Below are 19911 nucleotides of genomic sequence, written 5' to 3'. Positions count from 1 at the left end.
ACGTTGTGTATTATGTTTACAAATCTACTATGGTTGAGCCGGGAAAAACAAGCATCTAACGTTTTTCTGAATGTATGTACATTTAAAAAAGCTGTGACAATAAAATAATCAGAATCTGAATCTGTAGAGATATACCGTATTGATTATTTCCTCCATATCACCCAGCCCTACTTTATAACAGCACTAAGCCACATGAAATAAACTGGCCACAACGAGACCTCAAGGGTGGAATAATATCTCCAGGGAATCAAAAGGAACGTATCAGAATATATGGCCACATAGACATATATTATGAATATATGACCTAGTATTCTTTTGTTTACTGGTGTGCATTCTTTATGCAAAACCTTCATATTGAAACATCTTATTATATACATTTTTGAATGCAGTACATGCACTGTAATCTTATGATTTGGGATGAGTTTAGTCATATATCACATTCCTTGTTAGTTTAATTCCCCATTCTTTCATCAGTGCAGAGAGGCTGGCAAACAATTGCAACCACATGCAAGGTGCAAACAGAAGCAGACGTGCAGAATAAACTAAACAAACACACACATAGATACATACACACCAACGAGTGCATGCCAATTACACCACCAACATAAGCACCACTACACATACACATGAATAACAAAACACCACTAACACATACACATAAATAACAGAACACCATGGCACATGCACATAATATAACAAAACACCACTACAACATACAATACGCAAAATAAACAACAACAGCAGAGAAGTTGCATTGATCCACTGATCTTTCAATCATGTGAATGGGCAAAAGTGAGGAGGGAGCCCTTCACATGTAAAGATTTGTGAAGATTTCATCAGACGGCAGGCAGAACTCAGCAGGCGGGCACATGGGTGAAACCAGAGATGCATGTTGCAGCAGTCGCAGACGCAGACGCAGACTCAGACGCAGACGTAGACTTTAACCACGCAGCTGAGCTTAAGTGCCAGGGCAGAGCACTCACTTTCCCAGGAAATCCCACACCATGCCCCCAATCTGCTGCGGGGCAGCGGACACTGAGGGGGGCGGGTCAGGGGGGGCTCTGCCACCGGGACGAGGGGTGGGATGAGGGATGGGGGGAGGGGGGCTGTCGTGGTGGTGGCAGGGGGGGGGGTAGTCATGAGGGAGATGGAGAGGTAGAGGAACCAGGTTGAAGAGAAGAGAGAGTGAGAGAGAGAGAGAGAGAGAGAGAGAGAGAGAGAGAGAGAGAGAGAGAGAGAGAGAGAGAGAGAGGGATACACAAAGAGTAGGCCACCAGAAGAGAGAGAGAGAGAGGGAGAGAGAAAGAGAGAGAGAGATGGTGAAGAGGACAGGTCATGACACGGAACGTAGAGGAGAGAACAGGACAGAGAGAAAGTGGGTAAAGATGGTAAAGAAGCAAAAAACAAAAACACTCAGTTAATCAAAACACCACTGCTGGTTAGAATGACACTCAAACACTACAATACTATGATCACAGAACCAGGCCTCTACCATCACAGGACTAGGCCTCTACCATCACAGAACAGGCCTCTACCATCACAGAACAGGCCTCTACCATCACAGAACAGGCCTCTACCATCACAGGACCCGGCCTCTACCATCACAGGACCCGGCCTCTACCATCACAGGACCCGGCCTCTACCATCACAGGACCCGGCCTCTACCATCACAGGACCCGGCCTCTACCATCACAGGACTAGGCCTCTACCATCACAGGACTAGGCCTCTACCATGGGTCGGACAGGAGCGCTATGACTGCAAGGGTAGTAGAAGGGGGGTATATAAAACTCACAGGAACACTATTCACGGCAGGGGAGAGGGCGTCGTGTGTGGAGTTAATGCAGGCTAACTAAATTTGTTCCTCACATTTACCCATTCACTCACACATTCACACACCGATGGCGGAGGCAACCATGCAAGGTGCCAACCTGCTCATCAGGGTTAAGTGTCTTGCTCAAGGAATCGAACCAGGAACCTCTGGATAACCAGACGACTGCTCTACCTACTGAGCCACTGTCGCCCCTAGTCTAGCTGCCACCTGTAACCAACCACTACTGTCGTCTCATCAGTCTAGCTGCCACCAGTAACCAACCAGTACTGTCGTCTCATCAGTCTAGCTGCCACCTGTAACCAACCAGTACTGTCGTCTCATCAGTCTAGCTGCCACCGGTAACCAACCAGTACTGTCGTCTCATCAGTCTAGCTGCCACCTGTAACCAACCAGTACTGTCGTCTCATCAGTCTAGCTGCCACCTGTAACCAACCAGTACTGTAGTATGGGCTAAAACATTTTTATTTGCAGAGATTTGCAGTTAATCTAAATGCATAAATAGTCTATCCAGTCTAATAGATTCATTGCATAATTGTTGCCTAATAACTAATTTATATCCTGAAATTAGCCCACAGACTATAAGTAGGCTATTTAGTTTTGTATTTGCTATTATTTTATACAAAGCAAAAGTTACAGCGTGTTCTTGACACATCCCATTACGTTTGCATTTTGGGATGGAGGAGGATGAAGGACAACGATCTAGGAGGCTGCCAACGCAAGGCCATTATCTAAATTCACAATTCAACACAAGCTGGAATAATACAACTCTGCAACATGATGTTCAGCTTGTAATCCTCTTCGATCAACGCAGTGTTTCAGTGGGATCGGGTCAGAGGTCACTTAAATAGAGACTCTATTAGTGATTTCAGCTAATACATACACAAGAAAAAACCCTATACATGGTGCTTCTGCAGATTGGACCATCACCAATTACAGGGTCAAGGGGAGTGTGTATATATATATATATATCATACTAGGGCATGGATGGCACCAGGTCACACGACATCACATTGGTACAGTACATACAACAAGAGAATGAGAGACTAGATGACACAAATCAAACCCAAGGCAACATGAACTCGTGCCTCGTAGCCAGCGACAGAAAGTTTCAGAAACACAAAGCCAGAGGATGACACAGCACACACCATCCGGGCGCCATTTGAAATTTGAACTTCGAGAGCTCCCCAAATGGGTGAGAGTTTTGATCTATTTCCTCACAGTGTCACACGATCACAACAGACACGAGCAGTCCAGTGTGGTTTTGAATAACAACAGTAATCACCGGTCAGAATTCACATACTCATTAAAGGTATCCAATAGGAGTTTATGACCACTAGGGGTGACATTGGCGCTATAGAGCACAGTGCGAGAAAAGAGGTCCCCGGATATTGTTCAACACATATTATTATTCGACACAAGCAGGGGGGTGACATAGAACACAAAAAGAGTGAACCGTAAACATGTCCTTATGCTTCAATTTGATTGGTCGATAGGATCTTCCTTGAAATCGAACATGCTAACTGGCTGTCAATCAAAGGGGGTCAGACCCATTACAACTTTGCTAAAACTGAAACTTAACACGGACGGGGTATTAACATTGCGAGAGCAAAGGAAACAACGAAAATGGACTTTGCAATACGAGGTAGGAAATGTATTCAGCTTGTGGACTGTAGAACAATAGAAAAAACTCTTGTCTCTTTAGGTGGAAATGTGAATATAAACAACAGCTAACTGTTTATAAGAAGACTCTGTGGGACACCTTTAATTGTGTCAGGGACTCAGGGTGTCACAATATTATCAGCTGACATTCATATAACAAGGAATAGTTCATCAAGGAATCCAATTAAATCAAACTACTGTGATGTGTACGGTAAAATGAATATGTCATAATCTATTGTAGCCCTTCCACTAACTCTTCTAGATAGTATGAGTGTGTTCATAACTGTGTCTGAACCTGCACAACCTCTGACCTCTCGGATGAAGCAGTACAGCGAGTACGCGAGTACAGCACATACAGTAACACGGGAAAGACAAACTTCCAATTGCGTGTCGTGTAAAAGAAACCGACGGTAAACGCCCTCCTCGTAGTCCAAACCTCCTCCTCTTACCTCTCCAGCTCGGCGATCTTCTTGTCCTTGTCGTTCTTCTCCGTCTCCACCTCCCTCAGGATGTCCAGGAGCCTCTCCACCTCCGCCTGGGCCTTGCCCGACTCCTCCTTGTAGAAGCCCACCTCCTTCTCCAGCAGCTTGACCCGCTCCACGTACTCCGGGTTCCCCCTGGACACCGGCGGGTGAAGGGGGTGGTCCACATCGTGGGACTTCTGTGGGCCGGACGGACACACACACACACACACACGCACACGCACACGCACACGCACACACACACACACGCACACACGCGCACATAAACACGTGCACACCACACACAGACACACACACAGTTACAGTTGTAGTATAATACCAACATATAAATTGTACAGCGTACGCATGGTTTACCATAGGAACAGCCACAAACATTTTAGCCGTGTCCTTTATGAGATAATCTCCTTCCCCCCTCTCTCTCTCTCTCTCTCTCTCTCTCTCTCTCTCTGAATAAATAAAGCGCCGTGGACAAGGGCATCGTTACTGTCGCTGGCTCATTACCTTTAACGGAGCTGTTATTTAGCTCCATTTAACAGTCCTCTGAGACTCCAGTCACTTGGAAAACAAGTCAGTGGGCTTTTGAAGCACTGTGTCTGTGTTTGTACCTGTAGAGTGTCTCTAATGCATTATACAGTAGTGTGGAATATGGACACTATAAAAAAGCAAATTCCCTGCAAATTCCCTGAAAGTTGCTATGCAAGTGGCGGTAACTGTCCTACTGGACCCGTCTCACAGACCTGTCGTATATAGCAAGGTAAACACAGCTGCAGTTAACGACATACATAGCGGGTTTCCTTGATTTAGTGCCAGTGAGCCAGCATTAATAATAGAGATATTAATCTGGCCGATATTTGACATTTCGAGATAATCGGCATTTAATCGGCTGTTGAACAAAAAAAATCCCCCCCCCCCCCCAGCGTCACTTCTAATGTTACACCCCCCTCAACCCCCACTTATAATGTTACTCCCCCCAGCCCCCACTACTAATGTTGCCCCCCCCAGCCCCCACTTCTAATGTTACACCCCCCTCAACCCCCACTTATAATGTTACTCCCCCCAGCCCCCACTACTAATGTTACACCCCCCAGCCCCCACTTCTAATGTTGCCCCCCCCAGCCCCCACTACTAATGTTACTCCCCCCCAGCCCCCACTACTAATGTTACTCCCCCCAGCCCCCACTACTAATGTTACTCCCCCCAGCCCCCACTTATAATGTTACTCCCCCCAGCCCCCACTCTTAATGTTACACCCCCCCAGCCCCCACTCCTAATGTTACTCCCCCCAGCCCCCACTCTTAATGTTACTCCCCCCAGCCCCCACTCTTAATGTTACTCCCCCCAGCCCCCACTCTTAATGTTACTCCCCCCAGCCCCCACTTATAATGTCACTCCCCGCAGCCCCCACTTATAATGTCACTCCCCCCAGCCCCCACTTCTAATGTCACTCCCCCCAGCCCCCACTACTAATGTTACTCCCCCCCAGCCCCCACTCTTAATGTTACCCCCCCCCCCCCCCAGCCCCCACTCCTAATGTTACTCCCCCCCAGCCCCCACTCTTAATGTTACCCCCCCCCCCCCCCCCAGCCCCCACTTATAATGTTATAATGCAGTTGAATGACGACTGTACTAAACTCTCTCATAAATACTGGTCACTTTCTGAAATGTACAGCTTAACCCAATGTATATTTCTGTTTCATTAGAATTAATTAAAAAAACATTCAGCATTATATATGAGCCCGTCGGCTGATACAGTCCATACTGTTGTGGATGTTGTTTACCTCATTGTTTGCATTTTGTACTTTAGTTTGTATATTGTATATTCTGTATAGTGTTAAAAAAAACATACTTTGTAGTTTTTCGACTGTATGAAGCACATTCTCAGGGGGCTCAGACAGAACCAAGCATTTCACTGTAATGTACATGTACTTTATATGTGACAAATAAAACAAAACTTGAAACTTGAAACTTGAACTTGAATGCTGGCTCACTGCCACACCTAAATCACGTCGTGAACCCATTGCAAAAAAAAACAACAACAAAACAGTGTTTATCCTACTATGACATGTCTGTGAAAAGAGTCCATTGGTCAACTGCCCCGCCTTCATCACAGCATCACTGTACTGTCACTATGGACTCATGTAATCACCATGACAACAGGTTTTTCAGCCACTCCACCACGAATACATCAATCAGCACATCACCGTTGAAACGAATACGCAACCAAACACACGTCAACACAGGTTGCACATGAGCCAAAGAGCTACACAGGACATAGCCAGGGGGGGAACAGCATCTAACAGAACTCCACGGTGATCCGAGAACCTCCATTCACCACACAAAGAGACGACAGGGAAGCGCGGCAACAGAGACATGCAACATCAGGACCACGTCATGCAAACCCAACGAAGCTGCACAGTCTTTTGCAATGGCCTGTCCGAGAACAGACAGAAGCAACAGAGTCAGAGTCCATCCATAGGCAACTGTTGTTAAATGTCATATTTCAAGCATGAGGAGCAAGAGTTTGTCTGGTTTCCATACCTCCAGATGAATTAATTAAAGAAGGGACTGCTCTCTGAGTGTATTCAGTTATAATTTGTCTTGTTTCCATACCTCCAGACGGATGAATTAAAGAAGGGACTGCTCTCTGGGTGTATTCAGTTATTAGTTTGTCTGGTTACCATACCTCCAGACGAATGAATTAAAGAAGGGACTTCTCTCTGGGTGTATTCAGTTATTAGATGGAACGTTATTGTGAGAAAAACATTGGAGGCAGGGGCGCTGTTGTGGGCGGGCCTAGGTGGGCCTGGGCCCTCCCTCCCACCCAATCAGAGGGCTTCATTTTATAAACTAATAAGAAGCCAATTTCGGGTCAAAAGCTGCATTTTTATGAATTGTATTAATTATTTCTACCCAGGGACAATGCACAACATTTTCAATGTAAATCATGTGTTGGAGTTAGCTAATGAGCTCATTTTCATCCGTAGTCCCTGCCTAACATGCATGCATTTGTCTTTCAGAGCCCACCTACACTATACCAGCTGACTGTATGACTGGTGTTGGACGGGCTAAGCCCACCTACACTATACCAGCTGACTGTATGACTGGTGTTGGACGGGCTAAGCCCACCTACACTATACCAGCTGACTGTATGACTGGTGTTGGACGGGCTAAGCCCACCTACACTATACCAGCTGCCTGTATGACTGGTGTTGGACGGGCTAAGCCCACCTACACTATACCAGCTGCCTGTATGACTGGTGTTGGACGGGCTAAGCCCACCTACACTATACCAGCTGACTGTATGACTGGTGTTGGACGGGCTAAGCCCACCTACACTATACCAGCTGACTGTATGACTGGTGTTGGACGGGCTAAGCCCACCTACACTATACCAGCTGACTGTATGACTGGTGTTGGACGGGCTAAGCCCACCTACACTATACCAGCTGACTGTATGACTGGTGTTGGACGGGCTAAGCCCACCTACACTATACCAGCTGACTGTATGACTGGTGTTGGACGGGCTAAGCCCACCTACACTATACCAGCTGACTGTATGACTGGTGTTGGACGGGCTAAGCCCACCTACACTATACCAGCTGACTGTATGACTGGTGTTGGACGGGCTAAGCCCACCTACACTATACCAGCTGACTGTATGACTGGTGTTGGACGGGCTAAGCCCACCTACACTATACCAGCTGACTGTATGACTGGTGTTGGACGGGCTAAGCCCACCTACACTATACCAGCTGCCTGTATGACTGGTGTTGGACGGGCTAAGCCCACCTACACTATACCAGCTGCCTGTATGACTGGTGTTGGACGGGCTAAGCCCACCTACACTATACCAGCTGACTGTATGACTGGTGTTGGACGGGCTAAGCCCACCTACACTATACCAGCTGACTGTATGACTGGTGTTGGACGGGCTAAGCCCACCTACACTATACCAGCTGACTGTATGACTGGTGTTGGACGAGGATCCCTGGGATCCACCAACACTATACCAGCTGATTTGAAGTCTACTCATCACTATGTTTGGTTAAAGTGGGAGAAAGAATAAGACTAAACACCGTAGACAAACCAACCAGTCACATGGAAAGACGTAGGAAGTGATAGAATGATATAAAGAATTCCATATCAGATAAAATGGACAAAATTGTTTCCCAGACTAAAAATCGAAGAATAACTTCAGCGGTGTCTCCTTGACAGAATCAAGTCTCCTTGACGGAATCAAGTATCCTTGGCAGAATCAAGTCTCCTTGGCGGTGTATAAACCTATAAAACGTGTGTATATAAAACTAAAAGTGACATCGACAGAGTGCAAGGGTCAACAACATGCATCTAGACTAGAGAACACATAGGTGGGTGAAAGAAGCGGCCTGGTGGGGGTTTTGACGCCGTGGTCACCACACAGTCTCACATCAATACACTTTAACACAGTGTCCTCATGCTTTCAATATGTGCCTCAGCAGACAGGGAGCTCCAGAGAGGGACTTACAGGATGGTTCATCTGACTGAATAGCTGCTCAGCTTGCTACATTGCAAAGGGACAGACGGGGGACGGTGTGGGAGGGAGGGTAGGAGGGAGGGTTGGGGAGGAGACCCGGGAAAGGCAGTGTTAGCATTTTAGTTTGAGCCAGAGGAGAGAGTAGGAACAGTAGGAGATCAGGGTATATATATACACTCTAGAAAAAGATGCGTCGGAATTAAGGAACATTCGGTCGACATTATGGGAAATGCGTTTACCGTCTTCTCCAGAGTCAGACGAGAAGATAAACACCAATTTCCTCTCTGTGTGCGTTCAGTAGAAAGCTATCCCAGCTGCAAGCTTAGCCTAGCTTAGCACAAATTAATGGAAGTGGATACGGACCAGCTAGCCTAGCTTAAAACTCCAGGAGAGGTGTTTTTTGACCAACAGCTAGGCTAGCCAATCACCTTCCATTAATTTGTGCTAAGCTAGGTTAGCTTGGTTAGCTTTCTCCCGAATGCACAGAGGGGAAATTGGTATCCATCTCCTTGTCTGATTCCGGAGAAGACGGTGAGTGAATTTCCCATAATGTTGCCATGTTCCTTTAATACAAGATCATGTGTCTGTGCTAAATTAAAACATGCATGTTACAGGGGGGGAAACAACACAGCATGTGTTAATATAGCCACGCAAGTTTAAGCTGTAATTAAAAAAATATATATTTCTTTGGTTTTTACATTTTGTTAAAGTATACGTTTAGACATGCGTATGGTTAAGGACAACATATCCTGTGTAATTTCAACGCATCTGTTAAGAGTGTATAGAACAGACATTTGTTACTGTACAACACAATTAAACCATGTCTAAAAACAGAGCAGCGAAAACTCAAGTCTCCGTCCAGAACGCATATGTCACATGTTGAGGGAGACACATAGCCAGAACCACTGTAGTGGACCAGAGAGAGAGGGGGGTGATAGGTGGATTCTGGAATAAAAAGGGACACAGAGAGAGTGTCTAATGTGCTGTCCACTCCCCTCCGAGGCTCAGAGAAGTGGTATAGCCTCTTGCGGGAGAGAGCGAGAGAGAGCTCACGGGAGATGCTGCAGCCATTATCTTAATTAACTGTCTTTAAGGGTTTGTCAGGTTCACTGTTTCAGTTTAGTAAAGACAACTCCAGCAGCTCTGAGAAACGAATTGTTTGATTACACAAAGAAAAAAAGAAGAAAAAAAGGAAATAATGCTTTTCAAGCAGGGAATTAGTGAAATGGAGGTTTTCACAATATTGGTCAGTAGAAAAGAAGCAGATGTATAAGTACAAGTGTTAAGCATGCTGGTAGAATAGCAATCTTTAAAGTACTTGTTTAAAAAGTAACTAGCAAGGCTAAACTTGTTTCAAAGTAACTAGCCAGGCAAAACCTTTGTTTCAAAGTAACTATCAAGGCAACACTTTTGTTTCAAAGTAACTAGCAAGGCTAAACTTTTGTTTCAAAGTAACTACAGTAGCAAGGCAAAACTTTAGTTTAAATAAAGACAACAATGTCACTTAACAACGTCAAAGAGCTTAGATGTTACCCCCACGTGGGACAAACATGCGCAGAGAGAAACGATAGGATCAAACGTTATTGATTATTAGGCGCTAATATTTTCCTAATTTCCTTATATATTTTATTATTCTGATCCAATTATTAGTGGAATATTAGGGTCCATGTAAATGCAGCTAGTGTGAACAGGGTGTATGTTGGAGAGAGGTCATGTCTGTTATTAGTACTGGAAGGAAGACTTCACTGTGACCCTTGTGGCAGAGAAGTGTTTTACACATCAAAGCAATGAGCAGGGATAACACACTCGAACACTGTTAACTACTCCTCCCAAACCATCACGCACTGCGTCAGTGTAAATCTGTTTGGGGTGAATATGTTACTAATTAGTGATCCAAATCCTACTTTCCTCTACCTACAAATACAAATTCAACTCTAATTCTTAGAGGAAATGTTGGTCTCCTACCAAAATCAGACCTAAAAGACTCAAACAAAGCTCTGCTGATGACACGTCGACAAACCACACAGGTCACAGAGGGATCATTTGCACCGCGAGACGCAACACGTACCTTCTGCAACTGCGTCTCCAACTTACTACACTCCTCCTTCTTCTGCTCGATAGCGATCTCCAGGGTTTTGAGCTTGGAGTCTCTCTTGAGGCCGCAGGACGCCAGGGACGAGGCGTGTTCTTTCAGATCGATGAGACTGGACTGCAGAGGGGGACAGACCGGTTTAGAGACAACTGTCAATGGCGAGGCAGCATCGTGCCAATCAGGGCTTCAGGGTGGCTGAGGGTGTGTAATGCTTGGTGCTTTATGCGGCTGTCAGAAGTCCTACGAAAGAATACCGTTTGATTATCAATTGGCTGATGTGAGGCGAATTTGAATGGCGTTTGAATATTAATGATACTATTTACATATTACATATTATTAAAGTCGTTATTGTGACACGACAACATGTTTTCACCTAGCCGTGCCACAATAAAGACTGTTTAACTTATTTCTCCTTGCTGTTACTTTTTTCACTGCCTGGGATCCCACTTTCACAGTTGTCTTTTCCTAAAGTCCCCAGAGCACCTGATGAATTGTCGTTTTAAAACATTGCACTCACTCAAGCACCTAGTTGAACTCTCTGCTGCTTACTGTACATACACAGATAGCTTGCCGTTGTACATATGCAGTTGTCTCGATGGCATTGAAAAGGAGGGTGACCTCAATTGTGACCACATTTACAGATTACAACCTTTATTTAATGGTTAATATTTTGATAAAAGGTCATTTACTGTATTGTTATGGTATTCACACTTAAAGTAGAAAAACAAAGGTAATGTGTAAAATAATACAGTGAATTTCCTGTGACATTTTTTTTTTATTTTTTTTACAGTGTGGCTCTCTGTATTATACATGCCTCAAAGGGGATTTCCACTCTGGGTCTCTCTTGTATTTATAGAAAGGTTACCTTACTACAGAGTAAAATGAGCCCACAGACAGCTTTGTACATCGTCAGGCCAGAGATGAAGTCCTAAGCTAATGAGCTCCAGCTTCCTGCTTTACAGCGATATAGTCCTAAACTACTAAGCTTCAGCTTCCTGCTTTACAGAGATATAGTCTTAAGCTAATGAGCATATGCTCCAGCTTCCTGCTTTACTAAGGACTACACGAAAAAGGCATCAGACAATGCCAGTCAAAGGTTGTCACTCCTACCAAACACACACAAGGAGGGGCGGGTGGAGCCTTTACTTCTCTGTTACCTGGCGAGAGGGAGACAGCGTGGGAAGCTGATGAAGATACCAGGAAAGGCTGTTGCTGTAGTTCTTTTTTTTTTATCCACTTTTTCTCCTTATTTTCTATTTTTCTCCCATCCCAATTTCGTATTGCCAATTCTCCCCTTCAATTCTCCCTTCCCCTGTCTTGAACGTTGCTAGACTATGCCTACCACTGGTCGGCTGTAGTGAGGATAGAAGCCTTGCATCACGTCGTGTCCCCTCCGGTACACGAGGAGGCAGCCTGTCGCATCTTTTCACCAGACAGCGCGGACTCTCAGTGGCGAGGTGTAACGTGTGGGAGGCTCACGCTGCCCCAGATACTTCCTGTCTCTGCTGTACAGGCGTCACCCAACCGACATGTAGGAGTCGCTGTCCACACCCATCGACTTTCCACCCGCTACCTCTGCCAATTGAGATAGTATGACGACTGGCCCAAGCCGCAGGCAACGCTGACTCTGGGAGTCGAGACCGGAGTCTCTTGCATTGGTGACGAGCGCAATCTCCGCTACGCCACCCAGCCGCCATCGTTGCTGTAGTTCTTTAAATTGAACGAGAGCAGAGCTAAGCAGTCATTATGACACGTAGCTCTACCACATTAGCACCTTCTGCTGCCCATGTTTCTGAGCAGAGATCACTTTGGCCACACAGAGAGAATTAATCAGTTACGCCTCACTCTGGTAAAAAGGAGTTTAACGTTGCTTTACAGTGTAGCGTGATGGCAGACAAGAGGGCTTAATGAGTAGCAAGACCGAGCCCGGAGAAGATCTAACTAGGTCACAGTGCTCTTCCTAATGATTCCCTACAGCCGTGTCTGCTACTGGATGAATGAGGTACACTCTTTGCACAGGATGTAACGCAGACACATGAAAGACTTTCCTCTGACGCATAAAGGAACAAGGGAAGCATTCGCTCATGGACGAACACTTGTGTACGATCCGCGGCCATGCGGACCAAGCTGCGGCCATGCGGACAAATCATGTTTTTCAATCTCATTGCAACAGAAGTCAATGTCAAGGTTATCCAAACGGTTATAGCCGTGAGTGTTGTGGAAATATGACTCAAGTCGTCTCCATTAGCTCTGTTCAGCCTGGCTGGAACTAGCCGCGGTCCTACGGTTGGGTTTGTGTTTCCATTGCGTTTGCTTGTCAACTCTCCCGTTGCTAGACAACCTTTATTCACACCAGCAACTGTGGTACAAGCTAAAACAGATCTGGCCAGGTTGTGAAAGATGGCTATCTCAGCCAGGGTCCAGCCAGGCTTGGCCAGGTTGTGAAAGATGGCTATCTCAGCCAGGGTCCAGTCAGGCTTGGCCAGGTTGTGAAAGGTGGCTGTATCAGCCAGGGTCCAGCCAGGCTTGGCCAGGTTGTGAAAGGTAACTGTGACAATTTGTTTCCCAAAGCAATCTATGATCCATGAATTTGCTTCATGTATTATGATAATAAATTGACATCTCCTTTCAATGAAGAGAGCCACGCCCCCACAATATACTGAGAGTTGGCTGTGCTCAGAGAGGCTGCACTAAAACAGTTATAACAAATCAAATGAGACATCTGAAGCTATTGTCCATTCCACAACAGGTTTCTTCTGACTGAATTAACATTGTACGCACGCACGCACACACACGCACGCACACGCACGCACACGCACGCGCGCACACACACACACACACACACACACACACACACACACACACACACACACACACACACACACACACACACACACACACACACACACACACACACACACACACACACACACACGGCCAAGGCTAAGAGAATAATCAAAGACTCTAGTCACCCAAACAACTGCCTCTTTGAACTGCTGCGCTCAGGCAAGCGATACCGGAGTCTCATGGCCGGCACAGAGAGACCCCAGGCCATCAGGATGCTCAATGACAATGACACTATGTAACAACCCATCATCTACACACACTGCACACACATCCACATGTACACACTCACTTTAAACAAACACTCACCTTATCACTCACTTTATTCACTTTAGACACTTTAACACACTTTATATGTATCTATTATTAAAGAGATTTGCACTACATTCATACCTCATTTGCACCCTACCCTAAGTTTTGTACCTCTGCATTGTACCTCACTGTTACTCATTTTACTCTGTATTGTATATTGTATTGACTTTACTTATTTTTACTGTATGTAGCACACTCTCAGGGGCTCATACAGAAACAAGCATTTCATCATAAAGTATTCTGTATTTTGTTATAACAAATAATAAACAAACTTGAACTTGAACTTGAAATTGAACACACACACACACACACACACACACACACACACACACACACACACACACACACACACACACACTAACCTCCTTCTCTGTGAGTTCCAGCTGCAGGGTGTTCACTCTCTCCTTGAGGTCCTTGTTCTCCTTCTTGTAGGACTCCACCTCGTCCAGACGCTCCCTGTCCTCCCGCTCCCTTTGATCCTTCAGACGTTCTATAATCCTCTCCTGACACACACACACACACACACACACACACACACACACACACACACACACACACACACACACACACACACACACACACACACACACACACACACACACACACACACACACACACACACACACACACACACACACATACACAGAAGATATACAGACAAATTCAGACAAAGACAAAGGACTCACAAGAAGTTCTATTGACTGAATTATAATCACACCATATTTTATATAATCTCAGTTGGAAGACAGAAGACCCAAGCAGCAATACTCCAGGACTTAGAAGACAGAAGACCCAAGCAGCAATACTCCAGGGCCCTCATTCATCAATAGTGTGCGTAGAACATTTCTATTTCCACACGTAAGCACGGAATGTAGAACTAGTGTACGCACAGGGAAGTCGGGATTCATCACACGGTGCGTACGCAGGCTCTATGCCCCTCCGTGTTGATGAATACCACTTTGTTCTACCGTCAATGCTCGTGCATGATTATCCATATATGGTCATGAAAATGAGGAAACACCCCCCATGGGATGTGAAATAATGGACTGACCCGAGCGGAACCCTGAGAAACTCCACGAAGATTGTTCACTGCTGTCGAACCAAGAAGACACTATCGCGTATTATGGGATAAATAATAAAAGGCGGACTTGTAAACGGTGATGTCAGATATCAACGGCTCCCTAAGACCATTGCTGCAATTCTGCCTGGACAGCTCAGAATACTAATAAAGACCGTTCGTTGACCACTGTTTGGCGTTGGTTGTGTGTCATTATAACCGTGCTGTAATATGAATGCCTTTATTAGTTGTGTTCGATTGGCTATATGATTTTTAGAGGCATCTATTTTGTTGTCGGCTAATAAAGACCGCGCTGGAATATGACTGCCTTTTCCCGTGTTGTTTGATTGATACCCAGGGATTAAAGTTCTCCTCAATTCTATTCCAAATCGCGATGGATCTCCCGTCAATTTTCTACCTGCTGCATATGATTTCTAGAGGCATACTACAATCTATTTTGATGTCAGTATTGGGTAGCCTATATAAACAATAATAGAGAGCATATACAAGAACAATGAATCTCACTGCATGTATGATGTAGGCATGCCTTTCAATACATGAACTTGAATTCCATCATGTTTGTGTGCGGGACTCACAAGGCTGTTGTCACAATGGGTGGTACCGGTACAGTAATAATTACAGTCCACACAATATCACGATCCATGCCATAGCCTATGTTCTATTAGGACATGATCTGTGACGACAAATGTTCTAGAATGTTTGATTAAGATATCATACTCTGACAGCATGCCTATGAGCAACAAAAACGCGAACTTGAATCCCATCATATACATAGTCTGTCCACTATCTGCATGGTGTCATTGCAATGCGTTTTCTATTCTTTCTTATACAGTAAAAAGGGGGAAGAACACTATATTCATATGACTTATTCTGCTTACAGCTTCGAAATTCCACTTGTTTCGTTTAACGTAAAGCCTTTTAAATATAATCAAAACGTTCCCGTGTTTCGGCGGTCTGTGCGCAAAATAATAACGAGTTGAGCTTTATGATTTATGATGAATTGAAAATGGGGGACCCTGATGTAAACAAGACGAAGGTTGGTCTGCATCCCCAATTAACAATTGTATGTACTGAGCTGTACTGTACTGTACCCATTCTGCAATCTGTTAATAAACTTTTCAATCAATCAATCAATCAAGCTACGCGGAGCGCAGTCAGTCAGTAGCCTACACCCCGTATATTCCGATAACGCTATATAAACCATGCTGCATTCATTCTGAGAGAAAGATCTATTATTCCAAATGCTATTTATAGGGTTTTGACCATAATTACACTACTGTTGCTATTTTACAATGAACTATAATGAACTACGGTTCGTATAGAACATGCCAGTGTTATTATGCACAGAAGCTCATTTCCTTGTTGTAATAATATATTCTACCACTGGGCGTCAGGTAAGTGTGGTCTGACCTGTGCGTAGATGTAAGCACGGAGTCAAGTTCAAATCGAAATTGATGAATCCCACTCTTTGCTTAGAAATGATCGTACGTGGCATGTGTTTTGGGTATAGTACCGAAAGGGATTAAACTGCCTAAATACCGGGGAATGTGGTATAGAATGGCCATGATATCAGGATGTAGAATTGCATTACGACATTGGAAATCACCTGTTGATATTACTTTTAAAGAATGGATGGAACTAATGTTCCGGACAGCATCATATGAAAGGGTGACGTATAGAGTCGCAGGGAGAGAGGATATTTTCGCTGAGGTATGGGACAGTTTTCTACACCTGACTGAACGGTCTGGGGACAAATGATTAAGATGGGATTACAATATTATCAAGGATGAATATGAAAAAGGGGATTTGATCTGATGGTACTTGTGCTTTATAATGTATTGTGTATATATGTACATATATTTTATGTCCGGATGGTGTGTCTATGGAACGGTCACTGTCTCTATCACACTCACATGTGCGCAGGTGTAGCCGCATACAAGTATCTAGGATACACATATTCATATGTGTACATAATAGGTTTACACACACTCATATACACAAGGATAAGGTATACACGTCAGGGGCACACATACATGCACATACTCATTTATAGGAAATAGGCATACACATACCTACATATACACATAGTTGAAATATAAGCTTTCACTGACACATAAGGGGGATACACATGTATATAGGAGACACACACATACGTAGCTGAGACGCACATATATATACACATCTGAGATATACACTCACATAGGGGGCAGAGGCACACATGGATACGAAACACACACAAGAGATAGGAGTACAGTCACATACCAGGAAGATGCACACACACACATATGAGGCATGTACACATGCTTACGTGATACACGTACCCACATACATGTGTCGGAGACATGCGTGCATGCATGTTATCATGCACAACTGCATATGTCTGGGGCGCTTTCTCTCACATGCAATATGGAGAAGGGTGGCATCCCGATAGAGGATGCAGCACATACCTGCTCGAAGGTAGTTCGATCTACATGCAAGGTATATATATCAGGAATGTATACGCATAATGTATAGTATAGTATGTTTCTTTTTTCGTAAGTCTTTTTTTATTTTCCATGTCAGTTATTAATGTATTTGTATGAGTCCTTTACATGTTTTGTATGTTCTTACAAAAAAGAAAAAGGCAAATCCTGGAAATTGAATATGATGATGTGGAAAGAGATGTTTGGAATGTTGGAGAGATTTGTGCAAAAAAAAAAAATATAAAAAAAAGAAAAAATGATCGTACGCACAGGGTAAGCACAGATCTGTGCGTAGAACACGTTGATGAATGAGGGCCCAGGACTTAGAAGACAGAAGACCCAAGCAGCAATACTCCAGGGCCCTCATTTATCAACGTTGCGTACGCACAGATATGTGCGTAACCCCTGCGTACAATCATTTCTAAGCAAAGTGTGGGACTTATCAATTTGAACTTGTGCTTGACTTTGTGCGTATATTTACGCACAGCTCGGAGCATGCGTAGCTGGCGCCCGTTGGTAGAATATATTATTACAACAAGGAAATAAGCTTCTGTGCATTAGTTTCAACACTGGCGTGTTCTGTATGAACCGTAATTCATTATAGTGCATTGTAAAATAGCAACAGTAGTGTAATTATGGTCAAAACCCTATAAATAGCATTTGGAATAATAGGTCTTTATCTCCGAATGAATGCAGCATGGTTTATATAGCGTTATCGGAATATACGGGGTGTACTGACTGACTGCGCTCCGCGTAGCTCAACTCGTTATTATTTTGCGCACAAACCGCAGAAACACGGGAACGTTTTGATTATATTTAAAAGGCTTTACGTTAAACGAAACAAGTGGAATTTCGAAGCTGTAAGCAGAATACAAGTCATATGAACACCCACGATATAGTGTTCTTCCCCCTTCATACTGTATAAGAAAGAATAAAAAACGCATTGCAATGAGAACAGAGGGTGTATGTGTATTACAAAACCCTTGCAATAATGTGTCTTAAATGAATGAAAAGCATACATGCTCTGGACACAGAGCATATATCGTGTGGGTGATATGACTTGTATTATGCTTACAGAATTCCACGTATTTAGTTTTACAATGTCAAAGCCTTTTAATATAAATCAAAACGTTCCCGTATTTCTGCAATCTATGCGCAAAATAATAAGGAGTTGAGGTAGATACACACTCAGAACGTATTACATGCTGGTATGCTGATAGAGTAAACTATTATATGAATATGAATAGGAATATGATATAAGGTATACACTGGTCCGTCCGCGAGGATAGCGACGAGAAGTCAGATAGCCATTAAATGCCATTTGAGAATATAGGCTATTAATGCAATGAAAACATATTATTTAATGTTTTCATAAGCGTAAAGATACAACAGCTAGATTAATGATCAAGTTAGTTTACTGTGCAGGGTTCGCAGGGCTGTGCATTGTGCTATTATATATGCGGAAGTTACTGTTGCATAATGTAGGCTATGGCTGCTATTATATGTAATTCATATAGGCTACCTAATAGTATATGATTTTTAGAGGCATCTATTTTGTTGTCGGTATTAGGCTAATACCGACAACAAAATAGATGCCTCTAAAAATCATATTATAGCCAATCGAACACAACTAATAAAGGCATTCATATTACAGCACGGTTATAATAACACACCACCAACACCAAACAGTGGTCAACGAACGGTCTTTATTAGTATTTTGAGCTGTCCAGGCAGAATTGCAGCAATGGTCTTAGGGAGCCGTTGATATCTGACATCACCATGTACAAGTCAGCCTTTTATTTATCCCATAACACCGGTTGTGTCTTCTTGGTTCGACAGCGCCTCAGTGAACAATCTCCTGTGAAGTTTCTCAGAGTTCCGCTCGGGTCAGTCCATTATTTCACATCCCATGGGGGGGGGTTTCATGACCATATATGGATAATCATGCACGAGCATTGACGGTAGAACAAAGAGGTATTTATCAACACGGAGGAGCGTAGGACCTGTGTACGCACGGTTGATAAATCCCAATATTTCTGTGCGTGCACACATTCTAAATTCTGTGCTTACGTATGAAAATAGAACACTTTCTAAGATGTGTTAATAAATGAGGGCCCAGGACAGAAGACAGAAGACCCAAGCAGCAATACTCCAGGGCCCTCATTTATCAACGTTGCGTACGCACAGATATGTGCTTAACCCGTGCGTACGACCATTTCTAAGCAAAGTGTGGGATTTATCAATTTGAACGTGAACTTGACTTTGTGCTTATGTCTATGCACAGCTCGGAGCATGCGTAGCTGACGACCAGTGGTAGAATATCGTTACTACGGCATATGCGCTCCTCAGTTCATGCATTAGTTTCAACGCGGAAATAAGCTTTCGTGCATTACTCCCGACACTGGCGCGTGTTCTGTATGAACCGTAATTCATTATAGTTCATTGTGAAATAGCGACAGTAGTGTAATTATAACGGGCTCATACGCGAACAAGAGGTTGGCTTGCTTGTTTGGCACGGGGGGCAGACGCAGAACACCTAGCCCCTTTTGTGACTGTGATGCACCGAGTGAATCCACAGTCACTTGCTCCTCAATAGGAAACCAACCTAGATTTACCCTGAATGACTGGTTCTGACCG

General features: G+C 44.2%; 1 protein-coding gene across 1 annotated transcript in view; it reads right to left on the bottom strand.

Moving 5' to 3' along the window:
• Positions 1-19911, bottom strand: part of erc2 (ELKS/RAB6-interacting/CAST family member 2) — a gene marked incomplete at both ends in the record, with an annotated part of 122516 nt that overhangs the window by 21562 nt on the left and 81043 nt on the right. Inside the window, 4 exons of the mRNA XM_084315777.1 lie at positions 984-1061; positions 3941-4152; positions 10555-10695; positions 14097-14237. Coding sequence (XP_084171903.1) covers positions 984-1061; positions 3941-4152; positions 10555-10695; positions 14097-14237 — 572 coding nt within the window. The remainder of the gene's footprint in view (positions 1-983; positions 1062-3940; positions 4153-10554; positions 10696-14096; positions 14238-19911) is intronic.

The sequence above is a fragment of the Notolepis coatsorum genome, assembly GCF_963971535.1.
Source record: "Notolepis coatsorum genome assembly, chromosome: 6".
Taxonomy (NCBI): Eukaryota; Metazoa; Chordata; class Actinopteri; order Aulopiformes; family Paralepididae; genus Notolepis; species Notolepis coatsorum.
The sequence above is the reverse complement of the archived record's forward strand: the minus strand, read 5'-3'. Positions and strand labels throughout refer to the sequence as shown.